Source organism: Gracilinanus agilis, chromosome 2 (genome assembly GCF_016433145.1).
Source record: "Gracilinanus agilis isolate LMUSP501 chromosome 2, AgileGrace, whole genome shotgun sequence".
Lineage (NCBI taxonomy): Eukaryota > Metazoa > Chordata > Mammalia > Didelphimorphia > Didelphidae > Gracilinanus > Gracilinanus agilis.
This window is the reverse complement of record NC_058131.1, coordinates 50,831,371-50,859,125: the sequence shown is the minus strand read 5'-3', so window position 1 is coordinate 50,859,125 and position 27,755 is coordinate 50,831,371. Positions and strand designations below refer to the sequence as shown.

At 41.7% G+C, this 27,755-nt stretch overlaps 1 protein-coding gene across 1 annotated transcript in view; it reads left to right on the top strand.

Annotated features, from left to right (window-relative positions):
- Nucleotides 1-27,755, top strand: part of ACSF3 (acyl-CoA synthetase family member 3) — a 219,483-nt gene that overhangs the window by 177,523 nt on the left and 14,205 nt on the right. The window contains exons 8-9 of the mRNA XM_044663171.1: nt 17,851-17,985; nt 19,093-19,204. Of these exons, the coding sequence (XP_044519106.1) occupies nt 17,851-17,985; nt 19,093-19,204 (247 nt within the window). The remainder of the gene's footprint in view (nt 1-17,850; nt 17,986-19,092; nt 19,205-27,755) is intronic.

The following is a 27,755-nucleotide window of genomic DNA, read 5'->3' as shown; positions in this document are numbered from 1 at the left end:
CTTCTTTTCAGAACTAACAAGGAAAAAAGGCAGGCTTAGAAATTCACCCATTTAAAATGATGTTAACGATTTATATATGGGGCTTAAAAACCAGATGATAGCAATTTACTTAAGATTGAAGCAATCCTTCACTTACTGTAGTTGAATATCACATTGGTTTAGTCATATGAATAAGCACCCGAAATCTGCCAGCCCATACAACTCTCCTCCACCCTCCCCAGCCATGTATATAGTCCTATGTTACAGTTTAAAAGAAGGGACAACTAGGATAAGAGGGATAGCAAGGGGTAGGAAAAATTGTTCTTTTCTGTTTTTCTCCTCCCCCCCCCTTCTAATTTATTTCCTCTTCGTAAAATCTTAGAAGTGAAAGGGGGGCATTAGAGGTCCCTTCCATGCAGTAGGTGCTCAGCAATTATTTGTCAAATTAAATTGTCTCTATCTAGATTCTCGCCCAATGCAAGAACCCGTCCACCAGCCTCTGTATGTGAACATGCTCATTGATGAGGAATATCATGCAGCAGCCTGTTCTATTTTTGTACCATAACCAGCTTGTCCTTATATTTAGTTAAAATCATATCTAATGATCATTTCCATAGGTTGGTCCTAGTTCTGACCTCCAGAGGTCCACAGACATCCCCTCAGACATTCAAAATCTGTGCTTTACATATAATAGGTGCTTAATAAAAAAAATTTCAAACAGATTTCAATTAGAGACAGCTGTCATATGCCCATCAGCTCTCTCTTTTACAGGCTAAGCAGATTTCTTCAGCTGTTTCCCATATAATATTTCGGTCCTCTGTCCTTGTTACCTTACTGGATACAACCCATCCAGTTTGTCAATGTTTCTTCTAAAATATGGCACTCAGAACTAAATACTTTAGTGGGATTCTCACCTTTGGTGAACAATAGAACAAATTTCCATCTTGATGTCCTATAGACATTTTAAATTCAACATGTTCAAAACTGAACTGATTGTCTCTCTCCCTGACCCTTTCTTCTTCCTAACTTATTAGTATTATTTAGGGCATTGCTGTTGTTGTTCAGGCGTTTCAGCCATATCTGACTTCATAACCCCATTTGGGGTTTTCTTGGCAAAGATACTGGAGTGGTTTGCTGTTTCCTTCTTCAGCTCATTTGACAAGTGAGGAAACTGAGGCAAACGGGGTTAAGTAACTTGCCCAGGGTCATACAACTGTTAATTGTCTGAGTCCAGATTTGAACTCAGGAAGACGAGTCTAGTCTATGCGTTACAGGTACTATTATTATCTCCATTTTACAGGTGAGGAAACTGAGACATATAGGATTAAGTGAGTTGCCCAGGGTCACCCAGTTAGTAAGTGTCTGAGGCTGGATTTGAACTCAGTAAAATGAGTCTTCTTGACTTAAGACCCAGTGTTCTATGCATTATGTCATGCAGCTGCCATAATTATTGCATTATAGGTATGATTTGGTGTCCTGGGTCTTTGAATTTAAAATGTCCCCCTATATATATTTTGGGATTTTGGTTTTATAAGATTATTCACTTGCAAAAATAAATAGTATGGAAATATGTTTTGCATGATAATACATGTATGACCCAGATTGAATTGCTTATCAGCTCCAGAAAGGGGCGGGCAGGGGAGAGATGCTAATTTATCCCATTTTACTGATGAGGAAAGTGAGGAGGAATAAAAGTTAAATGTCTTGCCCCAGGTCACATAACTAGCAAATGTTGTTGGCTAAATTCAGACTCAAATATTCTTGATTCCAATGGCTGCACTCTATCTCTTGCACTAGCATAACTGAACAAGGATTTCCACACTCATCCCTAAAAAACATAATCAGGAAGCAGCCTTCCAGCCTTTTCCTGAAGCATCTTCCAAAATGGGAATCCACTTCCCTTTGAGACAACCCATTTCACAACCCACTCCACTTCTAGACAGCTCCTACCTCAAGCTGTTGACTCATACTGAGTTTTCAGCCCCCGAAGACCTCCAGATCGTCTTCCATCTTGTACTAGTGCTTTCCATTTTTTTTTCAACTCAAGAATATTTCCATTATTCCTATTAAATGCCATCCTACTAGAAGTGGCCCAATATTTTTTTCATGACAAATTATTTTTGGATCCTGACTCTGTCATCCATGCAGCATATTAGTGATCCCTTCCAACTATGTGTCATCTTTGGTTCTGATGGACATGCCATCTATGCTTTTCTGTAAAACATCAGTTCAGAAAAAGTCAAATAGCACAGAACTAAGTTCAGCTCCCTCCCTGGGGCATTCCTCTGAGGAAACCCTTCCAAGTATACATTGATTCTTTGGGTCTAGCCACTCATCTGGTTCTGATACCAGTACAATAACCATACTGTGGTCTAGCCTTATCTCCCCATCCTTTCTATTAGAACAGCATGAGAAAATTAGTAGAATGCTTTGCTAAAATCTAGGTAACCTCTAGCTATGGCATCCCCATGATCCACCAGTCTAGTAATCTTGTCAACCACAAAAAAAAGGAGAGAATGGATTTGGTGTCCCCTGTTCTTGATGAAGCTCTGTGGAATATTTATGATTGTCACGAATTCCTTTCCCAAAGGCTCACTAATACCAGTATATTTAGTAATACATTATAGACTTGTCCTGGGAATTGAAGCTAACTTTCCTGTCATCTTTTGACTTATCCATTCTTGTCCTCTTTTTTTTTTAAATGAAAATATTTGCCCTTCTCTAGTCCTGTAGTACTCTTCTCCTCTCTATAGTTCTTTCAGAAATGACTGACAGCAGCCCCATATTCATCTCTGCTGGTTCTTTCAGCGCCATAGGATGCAGTTCATCTGGCCCCAGTGACCCCAACTCCTTAGTGACCTTTTTTGTTCAGGGCTTTCCACTCCCCAAGTCACTCTTCTTTGCTACAAAAACAAGCACAAAAAGATTTGAGCAGTTCTTTCTTCTCTCCATTATCCATTATCATCATTCTTCCCACTCTAATGGAAATTCCTATCTATCATCGGAATCTCTTCTTTTCCCTAAAATAGCCATTTTTTGAAAAGGGGCTTTTTTTGCCCTTTATTTTCCTGACCAGCTCATTTTAAGGCATAGCACTTTTCACACTGTTCTTAGAGACCCAGACCAGGCTCTTGTATCATTCTCCAATATAGGCATACCTCAGGTACTTCAGTTTCAGTTCTAGATCACTGTAGTAAAGTGATTCATAAATTTTTTGGTTTCCCAATGCATATAAAAGTTGTTTATACTATCCTATAGTCTATGAAGTGTACACTAGTATTATATCTTTTAAAAATGTACATTTAAAAAATTTTTTATTTAATTTAAATTTTAAAAATACTTTCTTGCAAAAAAGTGAACAATCACCTGAGCCTTCAGTGAATCATAATCTTTTTCCAGATAAAGGGTCTTTCCTCAATGCTGATGGCTGCCGACTGATCAGGGCAATAGGTGTTGAAGTTTGCATCATCAATTGGCTTTTCCTTCCACTTGAACCCTTAGAGGCCTTTGATGGTTTATTAATTGGACTAATTTCAATATTATTGTGTCTTGGTGTATAGGGAGACCTGAAGAGAGGGAGAGAAATAGGGAATGTCAGGTCAGTGAAACAATTAGAATACACAAAGCATTTACTGATTACGTTCACCATCTTATATGGGTGTGGTTCAGACACCTCAAAACAATTATAATATTAGCATCAAAGATCACTGATTACTGATCATAGTAGCAGATATTATAATAATGAAAAAATTTGAAGTTTTGTAAGAATCACCAAAAAAAGGTGGTCACAGACCTTTAAGATGTAAAAAATGCAGTATCTGCAAAGCACAATAAAATGAGGTATGTCTGTACTTACTCTTGCTTCCATCTTCAGGATGTGTCTTTTAAAAATGCAAGTTGAGGGGGCAGCTGGGTAGCTCAGTGGAGTGAGAGTCAGGCCTAGAGACAGGAGGTCCTAGGTTCAAACCCGGCCTCAGCCACTTCCCAGCTGTGTGACCCTGGGCAAGTCACTTGACCCCCATTGCCCACCCTTACCAATCTTCCACCTATGAGACAATATACCGAAGTACAAGGGTTTAAAAAAAAAATTAAAAATAAAAAAAAAATGCAAGTTGATTCATGATTTCCCTGTATATTCATATTAGTCTCCTTAGACAACACCCCCTTTTCCTTCTCTTTATTATCATTTTCCTTTGACCCTCCAGAATTTCATTCTGCCCTAGATTGGCTTCCTCTGTAGACTTTTAGCCCATAAGTTACTATCTGTCCTTTCTCTGAACCCTTCAAAATCTGTGATAGAGCAGGGGAAAGCTTACTTTGTCTAATATGCAACTAAAACCTAGGTTGCATGTCAGACAAAGTCAGCTTTCCCCTGCTCTATCACAGATTCTAAGATGGAGTAGTTTTTTATATATATTTACATATATAGTAGTTATATACCCTACCACCACCCTCAGATTCTCATCATTTCCCCCACCTCCAGCAACCAGTTCCTCCTTATAGGGGAGAAACATCGACAGAATAAAATTTCTCCTTGTTGATTTCTCCACCCTTTGAAGGATTATCCTTGAGACAAATCAAGAAATTAATAGTTGCTTTGATTTTGCCAGAGAGAGCTCCAGATTATAGACATCCTGTCACTACTATTATCATGCTTCTACATCAAAACTTGGCCTTAAACATACCTAAACAATTATAGGCATACCTATTCCTCATCCCCAAAAAGAGACAAAAAGTGTCTCCGTATTCCTTGCTTTGTTGTGTCTGTTTGTTAAGTAGACATCCCAAGGCAATAGAGCATCTAATTAAGGAGGCGATATGGAGGATTCATCCCATCTTCTAGAACCTAGAAGGACACACATTTTATTTTTTTTTGAAGTTTTGCTCCTCCCTTGGTGACAATACACAAGAATTTTACCACATAATCAATGTTACAATAGTCAAAAATTTTCTTCTAACTGAAGATCTCATAAGGACAGGAAGGAAAAGTCTATGTAAGATATATGATTAGAAAACCTGAGGTGAAAGGCTGGAAGGAGGAACTGTGAAGGGATTAGAACATAGCTGATAAACCAAAAGATCCAACAACCAGAGGGAATGGGAATTGTTGATTTTAAAGTGTCTCCCTCCAACTCTGAAACTCCTGGAGAGATTGTTACACTTCTTGTATATTATAGTGTGGTAGCTGAAGCTAACCAGATTTTAATGCAATCCCCTACCTAATTGATAGATCTGGCCATTTTAGGATTCCTTTTTTAAGGGAATAATTTAATGTGTTTATTTATTTGCTGCTCTAAAAATAAATGGTTTGGTCTCTTTGCTGAAATGAGCTGTCACATTACAAATAATGGCTACTTTTGACTTTCTGCCTTCCCTTCTTATGGTCCCTCTGACATTCACATCACAGACTTCTCTCTCCACCCATTCTATCCACCTTTCCCATAGCTGTGTGCATTAAGAAGCTTCAGCTCTTTCCCAAGCAGAGTCATTAAAGTTGCTACCTGCTGAGCATCCTTAAACAGATCAGAAAGGTTCTGGATTGGGAAGGAGAACTACCATCAAAGGACAAAGCCACACAATGCCTTGGGGAGCAGAGTTCCCATTGGTCAAGCCACTTGAGTTGAAAATACATCCAGGGACTTCTTGTGTTTGGTTAGGAACCAGAACTAAATCTGGAATTGTTTTAATGGATGAGATGATGCCGTCTCTACAGTTTCAAAGTCTGAAACCTTTCTTTCATTGTCCCTGATTCTAAGAAGCAAATGCTGTCATAGGCATCATCCAGCCCACTCAGATGTTCTTTCTAGTTAGCTCCCCATGTTGCCTCAGTAAAGTGCCATGCATCCACTTAGCTCCTAGTTCGTCCTCACCTCTCCTGAAGCCAGAAATGCAATTGCAGCTGCTTGTAGATTTAAGGGAAAACAAAATTGGAGGGGTTTGCCATCTTGAGAAAGTCATGCAGGGGAGCTGTTGTTTACTTGGAGAACAAGGAGGACAGGAACCACAGGTGAGAATGAGCATGGCCTTGACCCTTTGAAGTGCTGTGTTATATTCCTTGAAATAAGATGACTTATACCAGGAGCTAAGGTCAACATTTTACCTCAGAGCCAAAGTGGTCTCTGGCACTATTTGTACCCTCAAAAGGTAAAATAAATATATCAAATCCAGAGAGATATGCTTACCTCTTCGTTATAATTTCAGAAGCATCAACATCTTACAAACATCAGTGTCCATTACCACTGACAGCTGCAGAAAGAATGGAGAACAATTTATTTCAATGGCCTGGGGGAAGCAAGTTCTATGAAGGGTTTAGACTTGGTTAGACTTGAAGAAGCCAAGGTCATTGAATGCATCCTGAGGCATCACCAGTCCTCTTGCCTTTTGTCTTGCCACTGGATTTAGATGACATTGGAAGTGAGAGTGAATGCTGAAAACTTTGCACAACTCTGCCTCACTTAAATCCAGTTTATGCTGAAGTCAAAAGATGTCACCCTAGTGATGTCATTTTGGTCGAGTACGAAGGACCAACCACCCAACAACAGTTTGTGCCAGCACATCTACTTAGGCGCTGAGTGAGATCTGCATGTATAAATGAAGTATACCTCATGTTTCCAGTTTAGAGAAAATGAATGTACCTTCAACAGTTAATTGCTAAATGATGTAATAGTGACTTTAAATGTGGTGGTAATTCAGAAGACCACAGAATTTCAGAGTTAAAAGGAATGTCATTGACTATCTTGTCCAACCTAATACCAGAAAATGAATTCCCCTATGACATCCCCAAAAAGTGTTCATCTAGCCTCTGTTCAAAGACCTCCAGTCTCTCTACTTGAAGAATATACCACCTCCCAAACAGTCCATCTCACCTTTGAATAGCTCCAATGGTTAGGAAACTTTTCCTGGCATGAGTCCCAAATTTAACAGCCAGGAGTTTCTACTCATTGCTCCTGACCCTCTGGAGCCAAACAGAAAAAGACTAATCTCTCTTTCACATGACAAATTTTCAAATATTTGAAGGTCTCTATTACCTTCCCCTTAAATCTTCTCCTCTCTTAGTGAATCATTTCCATCCTTCAGTTGATGCTAATATAGGAGGAATGCTAGAAAGGAGAAATACATCTAAGCAAGTATAGCCAGTTAAGGCTATCTGAATAAGGAAGGACTTGAGCTGAACCTTGGAAAGATGGATTTTTTTTCTCTTTTGCTGTGACAACCAGTGGGGGGGTAGAGGCCCCCAAAATGTATATTCTCTCTAACCCTAGTAGTGCCCTTCATTAACTTCATGATCCCAGCTGAGTACAATTTGATGTAGCAGAAAGAAAACTAGAATCCATACTAGATTGAAGAGACTTGATTTCAAATCTCTGCTCTTAACACTTAGGCAAGCCCCTGTCCTTTTCAGGTCCATAATTTCTTCCTTTGTTTAATAAAGCAAGTAGACTAGGTGACCTCTGTAAGGCCTTTTTCATCTCTGACATTTTCTGCCTTAAGATTCCTTCCTGTCTCTTTCTTCTCTGGATGCTAGTATCCTAAGACGTTTATCTCCTTTGAGCCCAATTTTCCCCTAACTATAATAAGGAAATAACAATAACTGCCTTGACCTGACTTACAAGGACTGACAAGCCCAAGGAAAATGTTTGAATGCACTGTGAATCGTTTGGAGAGAGTGCTATAGAATACCAGGTGGTTGAGTGTCACTGTTTGAGCAAGAAAACCAAGCTGAAGAAATGGAAGCGTATGTTTGCACATGCCGTTATCAACCTTTGGAAATGATTAACAGGCTATTAATGCCTGTCAGGCTTCCCTTTTGCTATCTAGGATGTTGTTTTGTAAGTGTTGGGGGGTTGTGACAGTCCTCCACTACAAGAATGTGTGAGCTGTTTCCCAGGTAGAGCTGGACACGGTGACCCATTGACATCAATGTGGAGAACAGAAGGCATCATCTAAAATGGTAGAAGACTCCCGAGAAGGCAGAGATTATTTGGGGCCACCAACTTGACCGTATCTGTCAGGGACATTTTTAGCATTCTACCGGCATGTAGTTGATCAAGTTATATGGTGTAACGTTGATGTACTGAGACCGTAGTGAGAAATAAACATGCCCTAACGGCTCTGGATGTGTGGTTGATGCCGAATCTGGTTTCAGTGTGTGGTGTACTGCCTTAATTTTAAAAGGAATAACAAGATTTTTTTTTAAAACACCACATTTTTAACAAGTCTCATTGGAGTTGGCAAACCTCATTGGCATGGCAGCTGCCTGGTGTGTTATTGTTCTGGACATGCTAGTTGTTAGTCTGATAACAGCTGGTATGGTGCAGAGGGTAATTTCTGTCTGTCATCTGTGGTGGAAAGAATGTTCTTACATTTCCTTACCAGCCAGTCCCAGGGGCATCTGCCTAGAGCAGAGGGATGGGTGCCTGTGGCCACATGCAGAGCCAGAAGGGTCCAAAGCAAGTTTTGAGAAGGTTCCATATGGGGTGAGAAAAAGAGGGAGGGCTCCTTCCTCACCATCATCACCATTAAATACTGATTAAGTGTTGCTCTCACAGGATCTTGGTCCTGGAAGGGTCCTTAGGGATCCAGCCCCCTTACTTTACAATAGAGGAAACAGAGGCACTATAGCTTGCCTATGGTCCCAAGGAAAGAAATAGAGTGAACCCAAGTCTTCTGAGTCCTAGGGCTCTTTGGGTGCCTTTGTTGTTCTGTCGGGCCCTGTACAAAAGAAAACTGAACAGACATAGTCTGTGCCCTTAGGGAGCTTATGACCTAAGGCAGACGATATAGATAAACACATGCATTACAAATATCAAATACACACACACACAAATTAAGTAGGAAGAGATGTGTATCCCAGAGTCACTAATGGCCAACATCAGAGACTTGATTCTTTAGGGGAAAGTTTAAAATGTTAAAATGCACCTGGCTAATTGCTCCAAGAATGAACTCCTTGGGGGTAGAAAAAGTTTTCTTTTTATAGAACTTAAAGTGGGAAAGAAAAGAATGATTTCTTTCTTAGCCATGGTCTCACCCTCTCATGAAGTTGCCAAGTTTGAGGGAAAGGAGGGGGCAGTTGCATCATTTCATTCTCTGTTGGTCATGGTCCTAAGATCATAGGATTTAGAAATGGAAGGGACCATAAATATCATTTAGTCCAACCCACTCATTTTTTTAAAGTTTCATATTTTCAGGTAATAAAAATCTATTTCCTTTAATTTCCATTTCCTGCTAAATCAGTTTTTAAAAAAAAAAAAGACAAAAGTGGAACAAATATGAACAGTCAAGCACAGCAAATTCTTGCCTTTCTTTCAGTCACAGGAACTGGCCCATATTAGGTGTGCTTGTTGCCTTGACTATGTCCAAAAAAATATATGTCACAAACAGCACCTGGAACCTCTGTCAGGGGGTGGATAGCAGGCTTCATCATGAGGCATCTGGAATCATCAGCTTTCTCATTTTAAAGATAAAGGAACTGACACTCAGAGAAAATAAAATGACTTATCTAAAAGCACATAGGTGTGCCCTTTCTGTGTAGTGCATGGTCAAATAGGCCAGTTCTAAGGAGGAGGCAGCCTTCCAAAGAGATGGAAGACCTTCCCTGGCTGAATTCTTCATCCAGTCCCTAGATCCCTAGATCTTGTTTAAATTTTGCTGTTTGAACCCAAGGGTTTAAAAAAAAAAAAAAAAAAAAGGAAATTTCTCCTTCAGACATTCTCCCTGGGTTTATTACTCTTTTTCTTAATCTCTCATTTTTGACATAGCTCCTTTCCCCAGAGTGTCCCCTACAGGAGAGCACATAAAGTCAGTTTGAGTGTCAAACTAAGCTTCTACAGCACTTCTGGTCAGAACCACACAATGTAACAATTATTTACTTATCTTGTATGGTTCCTGAGTCAATCTTAGCCGCAACTAAATTATAAGCTCTTTAAAGGCAAAGGATAATACTGTGTTGAGTGGAGGTTCTCAAACTGTGGCCCATAAACCCTGAGGGTCTCCAAGACTCCAAGCTATAACCTACATAAACAAAAGTTTTTGTCCTGGGGAGTGGTCCTCATTAATTTGCAAGTATGTAAAGGTGTCCTGACACCAAAAAACAATTGAGAACCACTTGTGCAGATGAAAGAGCACTTGATTTAAAGGACCTAAGATTGAATCCCATCTCCACTACATAGTAACAGTATAACATTGAGCATCTTGCTTAACCTCTCTGGCTTGAATTTCCTTATCTCTAAAATGAAAAGTCTTTTTCTATCATAAAATTCTATTTTTAAAAAGTATCTTATTGAGTTTCTCTAAGGCACCCGGAACAGTCCTAAGCCTTTCCCAATCCTTCTTAATTCCAGCCCCTTCCCTCTTTTAATTCTTTCCTATTTATCCTTTCATTTGTACATATTTGTTTGCTTGTTATATCCCCCATTAAAGTGTGAGCTCTTTGAGGGCAGAGACCATCTTTTGCCTCTTTTTGCATCCCTAGTGTTGGGCACAGTGCCTTGCCCATAGTAGGAACTTAAATGTTTATTGCCTGACTGACTAGACCTCATACTCTAGTACAGAGATTCCTAACTGGGGATCTACAGGCCCACAAGGAGTTAATGGATAGATTTCAGGAGCTCCGAGAATTTGGGGAGGGGGTGGGGAGAGAATTGTGACTTTATTTTCACTATGTAGTCTCATGTATTTTATTTTTGCATTTTAAAACATGCTTCTGAGAAGGGGTCCCTAGGTTTCACGCTACTGCCGAAGGAGTCCAGGAGGCCAAGAGCTACTCTCATGCATTCCTCATGAATTCATTGTTGTTGTTGCTCTTCAGTTGTTTTTCAGTACTGTCTGACTCTCTGTGAACCTAATAGGGTTTTCTTGGCAAAGATGCTAGAGTGGTTTGCCATTTCTTCTCCAGCTCATTTTACAAATGAGGAACTGAAGCAAATAGGGTTAAGTGATTTGTCCAGGATCACACAGCTAGTGTCTGAGGCAAGATTTTCGGCATGCTTGTGGTCACTTGAGTATCGCTTTCCAAATCTAATGAAATCCCTTTTTCCTAAAAGGCACACAAAGTATCCCAGTGGAAGTTTATTTGATTGTGTCTTTCTAGACCAGGGACTTTTGAGTGTCTGTCCTAGACCCCTTTGGCAATCTGATGGAGCCTATTCAGAATCACATTTTTAAATAATCAAAGGAAATACTAAATTTCAGTTACAAGGTAGAAAAAAATAAAGATATAACTTTTCCCCAATCAGAGTTCACAGACCACCTGAAATCTATCTACAACTCTTTTTGACCTTAGGCTAAGACCCTCTAGTTTAGACTGTGAGTTCTCCAGTCTAAGAGATGATTTCTGTGACTGCCTCCTAAGACACTGGCTATCCCAAACACGGGCTGCCTCTCTAACCCCTTCTTGATTATTTAAAAAGGGAGAAAACCAGAGAACTGAGGTGGGAAGTGGGGGAAACTCTACAATGAATGCATCAGAAATGTTCAAAAGCTGCAGTGTGTGATTAGGAAAGCTCAAGTGACTTTTAACTAAATGTCAAAGAACTTTCTTGGATACAGAAGAATGGCAGAATCTCATAGCTGAAAAGGACTTCAGAGGTTGTGTAATCCAAACTTTACCTGTGATTAAGAATCCCCCTCTCCAAGTTATCAAACAAATGGCCATCCAGCTTTTGTTAGAATTTCTGCAGTGAGAAAGCACCCTCACCTAATGACAAAGCCCTTAAAGGTGGATCTAATTGTCTGGAAGTTTTTCCTGCCAATGGGTGAATTGGTTGAAATTACAAGGAAACAAAGGTTCAAGTTTCCAAGCATATTGATTTATTAAGTAATGCATGACAATTACATAACAAATCAGGACCAGGCCTCCTCGGCTTGTCACTGGACCCTGAATTAAGGGGCAGGTATATTTTTATATATTAAAAGAAAACAGTTCACAGGATACAAAATTAGGTAATCTGATTTCTAATGGGAAGAAAGATGGTGAATTTTCCAATTTGGCAGGGGGAAAGAGTGAGTCTTGGTTGAGTTGGAAGGAAGCAAGAGGATGTCAAGAATTTCCCAGAATTGGGTGATGCTGATTAATTGCATCCACCTATATTTTACTTACCACTCCTGGGCCAAGGACGGGTCCCTAGCCCGGATGAAAAAGGAGGAGGGTTGGGCGTGGGGCTAGCAACCCCACCCTGTAAAAACTACATCTGCTAAAGAAACTGCAACCTAAAGTAGGGGCAGCTGGGCTAGCTCAGTGGATTGAGAGCCAGGCCTAGAGACGAAAGGTCCTAGGTTCAAATCCGGGCTCAGACACTTCCCAGCTGGGTGACCCTGAGCAACTGTGTGACCCATTGCCTACTGGTTGTGGCCCTATGCTCCTAGAATGGAGTCCCAGGATTAAAAAAAAAAAATTTACTTAACAGTAGATAGCTTATATCATCTATTTTCTCACCAATGACTAACTGAAAAACAAGATGGAAGATAATACATGTTACAGCACAAGATGGAGTCAGTGTTCATGAGATGAAATATAATTGAGTCTCTCAGTTCTCACACCAAACAACTCAATTTTGTAACCACTCTTCAATCTATTTCTTCTTTCTTTCCATCAAGTCTAAATTTGATTTTTTTAAGCTTTCACCCATTACTTCTAGTCCTGTCCCCTGGGGCCAGACAAAAAAAAAGTCTCATCCCTTTTCTATGTGATATCCTTTCAGGGCTTTGAAGGCAACTATCCTTCCTCATCCTAAATCTTCTCCACTGGAGTTTATTGACTAGGGGAGTGACATGACCAAATCTGGGACCTGCATTTTCTGAAAATCACTTTACTAGCTGAATGGAAGATAGATTGGAGTGGTACTTAATGAATGTTTGTTGAATGAATTAATCAATTTAACCCAACATTATAGGCTTCTATGATCTCTTTGGATCCTGACTCTATCATCTACTATTTAGGTCTCTTGCCCAGCTTTGATAAGCCTGCCATCTGTGCCTTTGTCCAAGACATTGATAAAAATGTTAAATAGTTTTAAAATGCATCAACTGATTTGTGGGGTCCTCCAAGGGGAGAGAGTTCTTTCCAAGTTGACATCAGACCATGAATGACAATTTATTGGGTTATTCAACCACTTCTGAAATGTACATAATAACTATTACTATCTCCTAACCCACAACTTACCATATTTTCCATTAGAATACTTTTTAAGATTATCAAAAGCTTTCCTAAAATCTAAGTAAATTGTTCTTTCACTGTTCTTTAGATTTACCTGTCTAGCACCAATATACAAATAGGTGAAAGACTGGTTTCATTAGTATAGAGAAGTCATAGTAAAGGAATCCCTCCATCAGTACAGTTTGCAGCCCATATTAGTATCCCTATTTTAAATGATTGCACTGTAAGAAATTATGAATATGATGAATTCAGAGAAGCATGGAAGGACTCACATGAACTGATGTCAAGGAAAGTCTGCAGCACTAAGAAAACAATATATACTATGACTACAACAATGTTAATGGAAAGAACAACCATAAAGCAATTAAATGTGAATGTTTCTAAGAAATAAGGAAGGAAATAAGCATTTATTAAACAATTACTATGTGCAGGCACTGTACTAAGTGTTTCAGTTACAAATAGAGTCAAAAAGAAAGACAATCTCCACTCTCAAACAGCTTACATTCTAATGGGGGAAGACAAAGCAATCTGAAAAGTGGTCTGAAAAGAGGGGATATAAAGGGAGGTGAAGGTAAGAAGGTAGTAAGTTTTGAAGGTGGAAGAAGGGGGAAGTCTCTCTACAAAATGGAAGCTTTCAGAGGAACCAATCAATATGAAAAAGTGGACAAAGGCCTTGCATGTTACGATTAAAATTATCTTCCCAATTCCAAATATACACGCAGAGGGAAATTCTAGGATGAGAAGGCCAAATGGAAGTAGGAAATAGTACTGAGGGAAATTCCTGGACAAGGCAGCAGCACAGAGGCATGGTTTGGGATTTCAGAAAGTCAGGCCAAGAGGAGAAAATGTGTAAAATTACAAAGAACAAGCATGGTACCAAAGAAGAGATATAAGAAGGTTCCCCACCTCACTTTTTTGCAGAGACCAGAAGTCTATGAATGTGACATGTTACATATGTCTTCAGACTTTTTTAGTGTATTGGTCTCTTTTTACTGTTATTTTTAAAAATATTTTCCCAGTTACATGTTTCATGTTCTTTCCCTCTCCCCAAACCCCACTAACCCCCCTTAGCCAACGCACAATTCCACTGGGTTTTACATGTATCATTGATTGAGGCCTAATTCCATATTATTGATAGTTGGACTAGAGTTATCATTTAGTGTCTACATCCCTAATAATATCCCCATCAGCCCATGTGTTCAAGCAGTTGTTTTTCTTCTGTGTTTCTCCTCCCACAGTTCTTCCTCTGCATGTGGCTAGTTTTCTTTCTCATAAGTCCCTCAGCCTTGCTCTGGATCCTTGCATTGCTGCTAGTAGAGAAGAATGTTATGTTTGATTTTTCCACAGTGTATCAGTCTCTGTGTACAATGTTCTCCTGGTTCTGCTCCTTTCACTCTGCATCAGTTCCTGGAGGTCATTCCAGTTCACGTGGAATTCCTCCAGTTTATTATTCCTTTGAGCACAATAGTATTCCATCACCAACAGATACCACAATTTGTTCAGCCATTCCCCAATTGAAGGACATTCTCTCATTTTCCAATTTTTTTTGCCACCACAAAGAGCACGGCTATAAATATTTTTGTACAAGTCTTTTTCCTTATTATCTCTTTGGGGTATAAACCAAGCAGTGCTATGGCTGGGTCAAAAGGCAGATAGTCTTTTTTTTTTTTTTTTTAATTTTAAACCCTTAACTTCTGTGTATTGACTTATAGGTGGAAGATTGGTAAGAGTAGGCAAAGGGGGTCAAGTGACTTGCCCAGGGTCACACAGCTGGGAAGTGTCTGAGGCTGGATTTGAACCTAGGACCTCCTATCTCTAGGCCTGGCTCTCAATCCACTGAGCTACCCAGCTGCCCCCGGCAGATAGTCTTTTAAAGCCTTTTGGGCATAGTTCCAAATTGCCATCCAGAATGGTTGGATCAATTCTTTACTGGTTGTTTTTCTCTTATTCTTTCTATAAAAAATATTTGTTATAAGGGATGACTCTCTGGGAAGGAGGGATACTGAGAAATTTTGGTGGTGTAAAACAAAATAAATTTACAAAAAAAGTATTTATTTAATTATGCTTATTTTCAGGGGCATCTAGGTGGATGGAAAAAGAGAGCTAGCCTTGGAGGTGGGAGAACCTAGGTTCAAATATAGCCTCAGGCATTTCCTAAGCTGTATGACCCTGGGCAAGTCATTTAACCCCCATTGCCTGGCCCTTAGTGCTCTTCCACCTTGGAACTAATAGGCAGTATTTATTCCAAAATGGAAGATAAAGAGTTTTTAAAAATTATAGTTATTTACAAATGAAAAAACGAAGCTTAGGAGAGGTTAGGTGACTTGGTCCTATGACTGAAGGATTCAGAAAAGTCAGAACTTAACCTCAAAACCAGATCTTCAAGTCCAGTTCTCCTTCCAGTATACCATGATGTTTGCAAGGCTAAAAAAACACTGCCTCTAGGTACTAGAAACATCTCATAAAACACCCCCTTCTTTTTACTTATCCAAGGGGAATCAAGTATCCTGGATTATGTCCTGGGATCATGTGTAATTACTTGCACTGAGTTCCATTTGCCAGCTATGGAACCAGCAGGAAAAAAGGCATTTCCAGGGCCAATGAATTCCCCAATTTCCCTCCCCAGGTGTAACTCTATCTCTCCATTCTGAGGGCTAAAAGAAAATACACAATAAATCACTTGGCTCTGTTTATCCTTCTCTCCTTCTGTATGTCTGAGATTGCTGATTTGCCCAGATCATGGCTGGCTCCTGTGTGTGAGCTTTCAGACCACTGCAATAAAGGCTGTCAGTGAAACCCCAGTGGGGAATCCAGCTCAGTGTGTGGACACAATGGAACCTTGCATCATTAAAGAGAGAAGAAAGATTGACATATAGGTTAAAGCTAAGAGCCCCCCGGTGCTCCTATCAAGAGTCTAAAATTGAAATCAGAAGCCCAGAGACACCTTCCCTCCTCCCTCCGCCCTTAGCCCAAAGGTTGGCAAAGGCTGCATTAGCAGAATGTCACTAATCATCTTAAGCAGCTATCAAAGTGCAACAGTTTGTTAAGCATTTAGCCAGGTTGTGCTGAGATGACCTCAATCCTCAATCTTCCCAGGCCCTGGAAGAGCGGCTAATTACCGGAGCACACCTGCCACACTGTTCATTCTTTTCTTTCATTCTCCCACCCTCCTTCTGAACCCTGCAGAAGGAATTCTAATCCCATTGACTTTCCTCTCATATCCTCCCCAGTGACATAGATGCCCTTTAATAATTACAGCTCCTCCTGTTCCCTTGCTTGGAAAAATTACCACCCCAGCCCTGTGCCAAAGTCGTCAAATTCACGTGTCCTAGTTTTATGCCGCATTTACAAAACTCCTTAATTTGAGGTTCTCAAAGCCATTCACAAGCATAGTATCGAGCCTCATTTGCACAGCTGGAGACACCAAGCCCCAGAGATATTTGGTGAGGAACCCAGTGCATGATAGGATGAATTCTGAGAGCAGAAACCGATACCCCCAGAGAAAACCTCCTGCTCGAGGCTGCTTGTTTCTCCTTTCTCCCTTGGCCAAGGCTTTCTTCTGTGGAAGAGTGATGGAAAGATATATAGATTTCAGTTTCTGCTCAGGATCTAAGCTGAAAGACCTTACTGAGGAAGACTCAATCATCGAGGGTTTATTAAGCACCTACTGTGTGCCAGGCACTTTAAAGATACAGAAAAAAGAGAGAGAGAGAGATGGATGAGGCTGTGGGGAAGGTGGGGAGGGATTTAGGAAAACTAGTCTGTAATCACTAGATTGTCTTTGGCCATTCCAAAAACTCAGTGATATCCTTCCCCATATACTACTTAATAGATGTCTTTATAAGTCTCCCAGACACCAAGGGCCAGCCACAGCAACTTAGGAAGACCATCTGCTTCTCTTTGACTTGACAGGACAAGTTGTCAAATGATCATAATCCAGGATACTTGATTCCCCTTGGATAAGTAAAAAGAAGGGGGTGTTTTATGAGATGTTTCTAGTACCTAGAGGCAGTGTTTTTTAGCCTAGCAAACATCATCACTGACCCATATCATACAAAGCTTTCTCATTTCATGGTCAACAGGTCAACAAGCAATTTACGGGGTGCCAGGCACTGTACTAAGCCCGAGGGATACTAAGAAAGACAAAACTATGGTCCCTGCCCTCCAGGCGCTTATAGTTTAATGGGGGAGAAAACAGGTTCACTGCATAAACCAGATTAAAGACAGGATAAACTGGAGGTACCTAACAGAGGGAAGACTTTAGGATGAATAGGCCCTGTCAGAGCTTCTGCTTCCCTGGCGTAGCCTCTGACAGTCCACCGTCCTCTTCATGCCACAGAGAAGCATGCAGGAGGGCTTCAGCCCAGGTTCATTGGCACAGCATTCGTGGTTAGGGGTTTCCTCTCTTACATCACCTCTGTAGGCATCGGGGACACATTGCCACTCACCCCATCTTTATCACTGATGGGATGGCCATTGTTTCAGATGGTGAATTATGAATTAAATCTAAATCATGTTGGAGAGAAGCTTATTATCTCTTTTTGTTTTGGTTTCTTTTAATGCCATCATTTATAGACACTAAGACCTTGGCTGATCGTATTGCTTGGGAATGGTACTTGCTGGTTATTATAATTATCCAGTAAACTGAAGCTTAACAAAGTTAACAAGCAGTATTGTTAAGGGAATAAACATTAAATGGCATCACCTCTTCTTTGTAGGAGATACAGCTGTGTTTAAGGATAACAGGTACTGGATCATGGGCCGGACATCTGTGGACATCATTAAAAGCGGGGGCTATAAAATCAGCGCTCTGGAAGTTGAGCGCCATTTACTGAGCCACCCTAGTATCATGGGTAAGTGTCTGCTCTACCAGGTGCTTCTCCATTTTGGGAGGGTCTCCCTGGCTCCCCTGGGTGGCCACAATGCCAATGCTGTTAAGTATAAAATCTTACTCTGCTCCACTTTTACCCATGGGGACTGGTGTGGCCCCTCCATAGGCAGTCTGGTGGCTTTCCATTCCCAGAGGCTCATCCTATTAGTGCTGGACTTGTTCCCTCCCTGCCTCCCCCCCCCCCCCAAGAAGCTCCCATCCATCTATTTCTTTTTACTTCTAAAATGCCTGGCACATAGTAGGTTCTTAATAAATGCTTAATGATTGCTTCTCCCCAATAAGATCTTTCAACCTAAATACTAAGCTAAACTAGTTTTCCATCACTCTTCAACAGAAGGAAAACTTGACCATGAGAGAAAAGAGAAATGAACAGCCCAAACAGGAGACTTTCTCTGGGGATTCTCATTTCTACTCTCAGAATCTGTACCACTTTACACTTTTCATTAAATATCTCTCGGCTTTAACCCCAGATTCAGGTGATCAAGTGACCCCAGAATCCCCCATTTGCAACCAATCAATCAATAAACATTTACTAAGCACCTATTATGTGCAGTAGCAGGGACCACAGGTGTGTACTACCACACCAGGGTCATTTCTAAAGTTTGAAAAAATTAATTTTTAATTTAATAATTTTTTGAAATCTTATGCCATCTTCATTCCCAAATATAAAAATAATAATAGTATTTATATAGACTAAGGTTTTCAAAGCACTTCACATGTCTTCCCATTTGATGCTTTCAGTAACCCTGGGGCAAATGTGTGCTTTGATCTGCTTTCACTCTGGGAGTCATTTTCCTCGTGAGTCCCTTGGAGCTGTCCTGGGTCCTTGCATTCCTTTTAGTAGTCAAGCCATTTGTTCTCAGCTGGTCGTCATACAACATTGAAAATTATTATTTCAAAATGGGCCTCCAACACTGACTGTATAGTTACTTCTAATTACCTGCACAGTATTATGGTGTTCCTTCTGCCATGTTCTTCCTTGCTCGATTTATTATCTGAACCTTCTGGAGATGTTGTTCATGATGCCGTCTTTCTCAGAGCACCTTCACTTCCGTTCTTTTGTCCACAGACGTGGCTGTCATTGGCGTTCCAGATATGACCTGGGGCCAGCGGATCACTGCTGTGGTCAAGCTTCGTGAAGGCCAATCGCTCTCTTACAAAGACCTGAAAGAATGGGCAAGGTATGGAAATTATTTGGGCAGCATTTGTGCCAGATTATTTTTATCATCATCATAAACCAATGTTAGATCAGGCTATTTGAGAGGAAGTCTAGAGTCGTTGTAAAACAGTGTGATTTGGGGATGGATCACTGGGTATGTCACTGTTCCTGTGCCCCACACCATTTCTCTCCAGCTCAAGTGAACAGAAGCTCAACTTTTTTACATTTTATTACTCATTTTTTTTAACATTCTTTTCTTTTGAAGTTTTGAGTTCCAAATTCTCTCCCTGCCACCCCTCCCTCACCCACTGAAAAGGCAAGCAATAGGATATCAATTCTACAGTGAAATCATGCAGAACATACTTCCATATTAGCCACATCACCAAAAAGGAAGAAAAATATGGCTAGGGAGAAAATTGTATTTCATTTTGCACTCATAGTTCATCAGTTCCCTCCCTGGAGGTGGAGATCATTTTTCCTTGATGGGCCCTTTGGAATTGTCTTGGATCCTTGTATTGCTGCGAAGAGCTAAGCCATTCACAATTGACAATAATAGTGTTGCTATTACTGCGTACAATGATCTCCCAGTTCTTCTCACTTCACTTTGTATCAATTCATATAGATGTTACCATGTTTTCCACCAAACCCCCCCCACCATCACTTCTTAGAGCGCCACAACTTGTGCAGCCATTCCCGAAGGGATGAGCATTGCCTCAATTTCCAGTTCTTTGTCACCACAAAAACAGCTGCTATAAATATGTTTGTACATACAGGTCCTTTTCCTTTACTACTAGGTCTGAGGTACAGAACTAGTAGTGGTACTCCTATGTCCAAGGTGTGAGGTAGTAAATAGTTCAGAGTTGTTTTAAGTTGCATTTCTCTAATCACTAGGGATTAGAGACTTTCCATAGATGACTAGATAGATGATTATAAATAGCTTTGAATTCTTCTTCTGAAAATTCATATCCTTTGACCATTTTTTTAACCATTTATCAATTGCGGAATGGCTCTTATTTTTATAGATTTGACTATATCCCTATATATTTGAGAAATAAGGCCTTTATCAGAGAAATTTATCCTTAAAATTTTTTTATACTACTTCATTGACTAGGATACCTTTTAGCCAAATGTAATTTCTCTGATTCCTCTTTTTAATTAGGTCTCTTTTTGTTTTTGCTATGTCAGACCATGATTACTACCCCTGCCTTTTTTACTTCAGCTAAAGCATAAGAGATTCTGCCCCAGCCCCTTCTTTTAACTTATGTGGATTTCTGTCCCAAGTGTTTCTTTTAAACATTTTGTTGAATTCTAGTTCTACTTTCTAATCCATTCTGCTATCTGTTTCCATTTTATAAGTGAGTTAATCCTATTCATATTTAGTTATGATTACTAACTCTGCATTTCCCTCCCATTTTCCTCTGTTTATCTTTCTTTTTATCCTATCCCTCCTCAGAAGTCTGTTTTGCTTCCCTTAATCCCCCCTCCTTTTTATCACATACCCCCTTCTTCCAATCTCTTATCCCCTTCTCCTATTTCCTTATTGGGTAAGATAAAGTTCTATACCCAACTGAGTGTGTGTGTGTGTGTGTGTGTGTGTGTGTGTGTGTGTGTGTGTACTCTTCCCTTTTTAAACTAATTCTAATAAGAGTGATTTTTAGCTTTTTCCACCCCTCATTCCCCCCACCCCCCACAGCTATAAAAGTTCTTTCTTACATACCTAATAGAAGCTATACTCCTGGAGACAGAGACAGAAATCTTTCCCTCATTCCTACTATTGAGGGCTGAGAAGTCTTTTAAAACAAAATTTGCAAGTATTTCCTCCAGTATGACTTCAGGGACTGTGGACCTGGGGTATGGAGTACAGCATTGCAGGCAGATAAATAGGAACATAATGAGTGACCAACCCCCCTAGGTTCTGAGAGCAGAACCTTTGGGGGCTAACAAGGAGTAGGTATCTCTCTCAATCCAGGGAAGAAATCCAGAGAGGAGAAAAATGTGCTTGACTCTATCAGAGAAATCCATGTGGATGGAGCTGAGATGCAAAGCAAATCCAGCTGTAGAAATAAATTATTCAGGATGAGAGGAATAGAGAAGGAATATTTGTGAAGAAGCAGACAGATTCCTTATTTCTTTATTCCTCTCTTGCCCCCAGATCAGGAGCAAGATTGTTAATTAGCTCTGTTCCAGAGGCCTACTCTAAAATGCAAACACTCTTGGGGAGGAGGGGAGTTAATGCTCTATTTCACCCTCAAAACAGAAGTGCAGAGACCTCAATTGTCTTTGTTTGAAAGCAAATTTGACTCCTGAGCTCCTCACCCTTAAAGCTGCCTACTCTCCTCCCTCCCATGATGTGACTGGCCTGTCATATACGACACTCGCCTTGCTTCCTTGGATTCTTGCCCTCACCAAGACTCTACTAGTCAGAAGACAAAAAAAAAAAAAATCAGTTTCCAATCCCCTAAAATTTAGGACAATTTTGCATATTTGTTATTTAAATTTTTCTCTTTTTTTATCTTGAATGTAAATATCAACAAGCAATAACATTGCCATTTCCAAAGAACAGAAAAAAGAGGTTGTATATGAAACCATGAATTTTTCTTAATAGAGGTTTTTTAAATGTATATTCAATTCACCCTGATTATGGTTGTCTACCCTGGTTCTGAAATTCCTTCTGGTAGCTTCTGGGTGTTTTGTTTTTTTTTCATGTTTCATTGACACGCCTTTCTTTTTTGGAATCATTAGACCTACTCTTTCCCTGTCAAATAAGAGCCCTCCTTCATAAAAGATGAGCATAGTCAAGAAAAACAAAATGTGAAATGTTTGTCTCATTCTGCACCTCTGGTCCCCCACCTCTATGCCTGGAGATGGGACGGTGTACTTCATCATCAGTCTGCATACTTATTAGTCTCTCTCAGAATGATCTTTCTGTTCTCCTTGAAGACAGTCTGACAACCAGATTCTGGTCTTCCTCCTTCCCTCTCAGCCTCTCTCTCTCCTTTCTCCCTCCTTTCTCCCTAAACTTGCTCTGACTTGCCCTGCCTCCTTTACTCTTACCAGTGTTCTCTCCTAGTTCTTCCCCAGAAGGAGTTTGGTGATCTCTACCTCTCTTGACCTCTTAAGAGTCTCTCACCACTGCCTTTCAAGGGCCAAGGCACCTGCCTTCCCATGCCCAGTGCTATGGGATGGATGGTACTTGCCACAACTCTAGAGACAACCAGAACTTGAATTTGGAATCTAAAGAAACTCTTGGGGGAAATTTTCAAGCAGTGTGGAGGTGGGCAAGCACACTAGCTTTACCTCTATCAAATATGAACATACGACCATTCCCAATTTACCCAAGAAACCTTCCTCCTGGTCCCCCTCCCCCTACCACTCCCCTCCCCAATTCGCCTCCTTCTCCTTAGCGCTAAAGATATTTTTGGCGCGTCCAACATGATTTCACAAACAGTAGGAATCCTTGTTTCATCAGGGGCGGCACAGCTGGGCAATTAAAGATTCCCCTGGATTTGCAAAATCACAGTTGGAAGACTACAATTTAACAAAGGCAAGGAAGATTCTGGTTGGCCGGTTGCTGCTTTGATTAAACAATTACTTTAGTTGGGGGTTGGGGGGAGGCCTGCTTCTCAAGCCCCCTAGGCTGAGAGCCGTCCTGGAGACAGTTTCACAGAGTTCAGCCCCCCAGGTGCAAAGTTCTGCTGTCTGTCGAGCATTAAAGGCAAATAACATGTTAACTCTGTAGTGCCCAAAAGAAGGTCCAGATAAGACTGAGAATCTGTACTTCCCATCAGTCCGCAACCCTCTGATTCTCTCACTGGGTATAAAGATACTTTGGGTTAATATGATCACCTGAGAGGTAGATATTTCCTTCAAGGACTGCTAAAAGAACCTTGAGGTCATTCGGTCCCTCCTTCTGATGCCAAGAGGATCTATAGGTAAACCCTCCCAAATGGTCATCCACCCTCTCCTGAAAGGCATACCACCACCATCATCACCATCTTGCTCCAAGGAGAGTCTTTGGTCTCCCATTCGCAACTTCTCCCAGGGTTGAATCCTGCTTACTTACTCTGAGGTCCAATTCAGAATCCAGGCTAAGAAGCTTTTTTTTTTCCTTTTCATTCTAATATAGGGAGTTGTTAACCCCTCACAAATGAGAGGATTTATTCAGGTCATAAAACTTGATGCAAATACACAGAAATCCACCCAGGATTATCATCTGCCAGAATAGCAGAGAGAGAGCAAGGCTCTTCAGAGTGGTGGGAGGTGGGAGGTGGGAGGGAAGTTGTACAGGGGAGATTCCCCCAGAACCCTTAGGCTATGCAGAATCCATTATGATTAGCTGAAATGAGTGGCAAATGATGGCATCCATACTGCTGCCCAGTAGTTAAGAGAGAACCTGACAGTGGAGATGGGACTCTGTATTTTTTAAATGTCCTGGCTTATATGTGGTGGTGGTCAAGGAAAAGCTGGTGGTCAGAGTGAGTCCAGGTGAGGGAGAGATTGAGGCCAAGAGCAGTGGGGCAGCCATGGCATCCTCTGCTCTCTGGTCCTGGGTCTTTCTCCCTTTGGGTTGTCATTAGGGTGAGTGAAGTAGATCATGGTGTCTGTCGGTTTCCAGGCATGGTTTATATTGCTCCAGAGCCCACACATAACATGCAGCTGTCTTGGAGGAGTAAGTCATGATGAATGTTGAGGTCAGGTCTACCCCAGAGCTTCTTTCTCTGCATTCTATACCAAGTGGGCTCATACTTTTCCAGCCCTAAAAAAAGATGCCTAATCATCATGCCAAGTCGAGGTGGACCTTTTCTGAGCATCTTAGTCCTGTAAGATGAGAAAGAGAACAGTCTTCTAGTCCCTCACCTGAAGTAGACCTGAGCTCAACATTCCACTCACCATTCATGGACAGCTACCATCACTCCATCAAGGGACCACAATTGGACTTTATGACGCTGCCCCTCATATGAAGGCTTAGGGAGGAAAGTCAGCAGACGTTGGGGAAAGGCTCTCAGGACAACTTGCTCTTGTGACTTTGTTCCTCCAGGATTCTGGATCCCCTTCCACTTTACCATGATCCTTGCCTTTCTCCCTGTTTGAGAAGTGTTGGGATCATCATAGCCCTCCTTTACAGTTGAGCTGGACATCACCATATCAATCAAAACGACAGTTTCTCACCATATAAAATCTCGTTCCAAGAATCTTTCATGGTTCTTGCCGCTAAGACAATAATGAGGAAGAAAAATAGGATAAAAGAACTTGGATTTTTAAGGGAAAAGACCTGAAATGATAGTTAAATGTGCCTCTCCCATTTTCTCTATGCCAGATTATTCATCAGTGACAATTGGAACCCCTCTAGTTGTTTTTCTGTTAGAAAAAAATCTCTCATACACTCCTTTTGTATTTTTCAAGATGTTTGCAGTCAGATTTCCCAGTCCACATGACCCTGTTACAGGGACTTCTTATCTTTGGGTTTTTGTTTTTGTTTTTTTTGATACTCCCAGACCCTAGAATAGTACATACAAAAGGAGCTTAAAGACTGTTGGTGGGTTGATTAATGATTGATGTCATTACTCAGTTTACTATAACTGAATTACTGAACCAGATCTGCTTGAAAATAATATGTGATTCAGGTTGGCTTACTTTTAGGGCTGTATGGCCCCTATTGATTTGCATCTAGCTCCCTAATGCACATACAATAGAGCAGTGATTCCCAAAGTTGGTGCTGCAGCAATCCAGGGAAGTGGTGATGGCCACAGGTGCATTTATCTTTCCTATTAATTGCTATTAAAATTTTTTAAAAATTAATTTCCAGGGGGCTAAGTAATATTTTTTCTGGAAAGGGGGTGGTAGGCCAAAAAAGTGTGGAAACCACTGCAATAGAGCATATTTTTCTTATAGATTAAATTTAGGTGAGACAGCCGAAAAATCTCTTGAGAAAGGAAATCCACAGGCTGCCAATTTTTAACTTGGTCCTTGAGACACATCATCCTCCTCATTAACCTAAGCCCCAAACCCTAGTCACTCTTGACTATTCTAACAATTCTAACTCCAAAGTGGCTATCCTTACTCAGACTGGAATTACCTCTTGCCTAGATTATTAAAAGAGCCTCTTATTTCCCCACCACTGGTTTTGCATCCTTTTGGTTCAGCCTACATACTTTTATCAAATTTGTCTTCCTAGAGCACATTTATGATCATTGTCTCTGTCTCTGCTTCTGTGTCTCTGTCTCTGCCTCTGTGTCTCTGTCTCTGTCTCTCCCCCTCTTCCTTCCCTTTCTTTCTCTCTCTCTCTGTCTCTCTGTCTCTCTCTCACTGTCTCTCTGTCTCTCTCTCTCTCACTGTCACACACACACACAAACACACACACACACACACACACACACACACACACACACACACACACACACACACACACACACACACACACACCCTTCTCCCCTCTCCATTCACAAAACAACTTTGGCTACCCAGGGCCTACCCAGGAAGACTCTGACTTCTTAGGACATTTAAGTTCTCCCATGCATTGACCTCCACCTGCTTTTCCAGGGTATTTAATATCCTTTGCATTCCTACAAATTGAACATCTGACAGCTCTTTAAGCACACCCCACACTTGACCCTCTAAAGAGATTAATAATATTTCCTTTGTCTGTGATTCCCCTCCTGCCCTATAGCTTTACCTGTTAAAATAAGTTCAGAAATTCAACCCATCCTTCAAGGTCCAGTTCAGACAACACTTCTTTCAGGAAACCTTCCCTCATTCCCTCTTCCCCTGAACCCCATAACACTTGATTAGCACTTCTCTTTTGTCTTCCATTTGTGAAGGTTCTTTGTTTACTTCTCCTATCACCCTTGCTCATCCATAAGCTCTTGAAGGACCAGGGTGCTCTCTCATTGGCTTCACATCCCACCCAGTGCCTACTTTGGTAGGTTGTCTGTCTAGAAGTACTTGTTGGCGTGGATCCTGTCCCCTGCCATGGGCCAGGAGAAATGCACCCAGACTCTCCACGTAAACACAGTTTGCAAAGTAAAAACCCCACTAGGATATCCAGTGGTGGTGCATTCTTTTCACTAGAATATTGGTGAAGGGCCTCCTGTGTGCCAAGCACCGTGCTAAGCCCTGAGGTTACAAAACCGAAGTGAGATGGCTCCGACCCTCACAGAGCTTACATTCTAATTGGGGAAGACCAGAAATAGAGAAAATGGGAGGGAGAGTGGCTGGCCCCAGGGCAGGGGCAGGGGGGCTGGTACTGAACATGGGCAGTGAGGTTGGGGGAAACGCCTGGCAGGGACTCGCCAGTCACCGAGTTGGCCTACATAAGCCCAAATGGTGCTGAGGACAGAATAGTCCACAGAGATACATTCTATTAATTTTCTGTTTATTGTCTTTGATGGCCGCTAAGCAGACGATTCAAGGCTCCTTTTTGAGGAGTCATTGTGCCTTGCCAATGGTCTCATTTATTCCGTAGAGAAAAGGTGTTCCCCTGAACTTCCCCTTTACAAGGTTGGCTTCCATTTAGGATTAAACAGCCTCAGTTCCTTTGGGAGGTCCCGTTTACTGCTTTGAAGACAACATTTATCCACAGCCCATCTCCAAACCAAAGGAAGGCAGTTATCCGTGGCGATGCCGCAGCCTGCTCACGGCCGGCCACGGCTCTCCGTTATTCTGAGGGTGTTTCAGAATGTACGTATCGGGCCTCCCTGGGGGTGCTAAGCGCCCCTCACGCTCGATGGGAGCCCCAAGCCCCTGGCGCGAGGCACCCCCCTCTTTGCCTAGTTCTGGGCTTCCTGCATCTAGCAGGCACACACCAGCTGCCTCCCCTTCCGTCTCCCCTTTCCCTCTCCCCCTGCCTCCCTCTTCTATTTTAAATGTCACTTCCATTTGTTTTCCCCACTTCTCGTGCTCGCTGGCAGGAGACACATGTCCCTCTTCAGAGGGATTCGTGCCGCCTTCGCCTCACATCCAACTTCCCGGTGACAGGCGCCATCCCGCGTCGGAGCCGGCCGTACCGTATGGCAGGACGTGCCCGGGGTTGGCTTTGCAGGCAGCGGCACAATCGGAGCCAGGGAGCTGCCTGTCAGCGCCGGGGCTGGGCCCCAGGCCGGGACGTGAGGCCGCTGAGGCCAGGCGGAGGGAGCCGGGCAGAGGGAGCCGCGGAGGGAGCCGGGCAGTGTGAGCTACCCTCCACCGCAGCGCAGCGGATTATCTTCTGCCGCTGGAAGTGCTCCTTTTAGCTGACGTCTCTGCGGCATTTGATTTGCATCATTCTGTCTGCCGTGCAATGACCTTTGAGACCAGCTAGCCTAAGTGTTCTTCCTCTCATTTCCTAGAGGAAAATGGGGCGGGAGAGACGTTGAGCTTTTTGGCCCAAGATCAGACCAGCGGCAGGTGGCTGACTGAACTTGAACTCGGATCTTTGGAGTCCAATGTTCTTTCCAGGAATCCACTCGAGTCACTAAATTGGACATTCCTTGAGGACAGAGGCTGTGGGCCTTCCGTCTTTGTACCTCCAATGCCTGGTATATAGTAGGCGGTTAATAAATGCACGCTGATAAATTGATGGGTTGGAACGTCTCCCA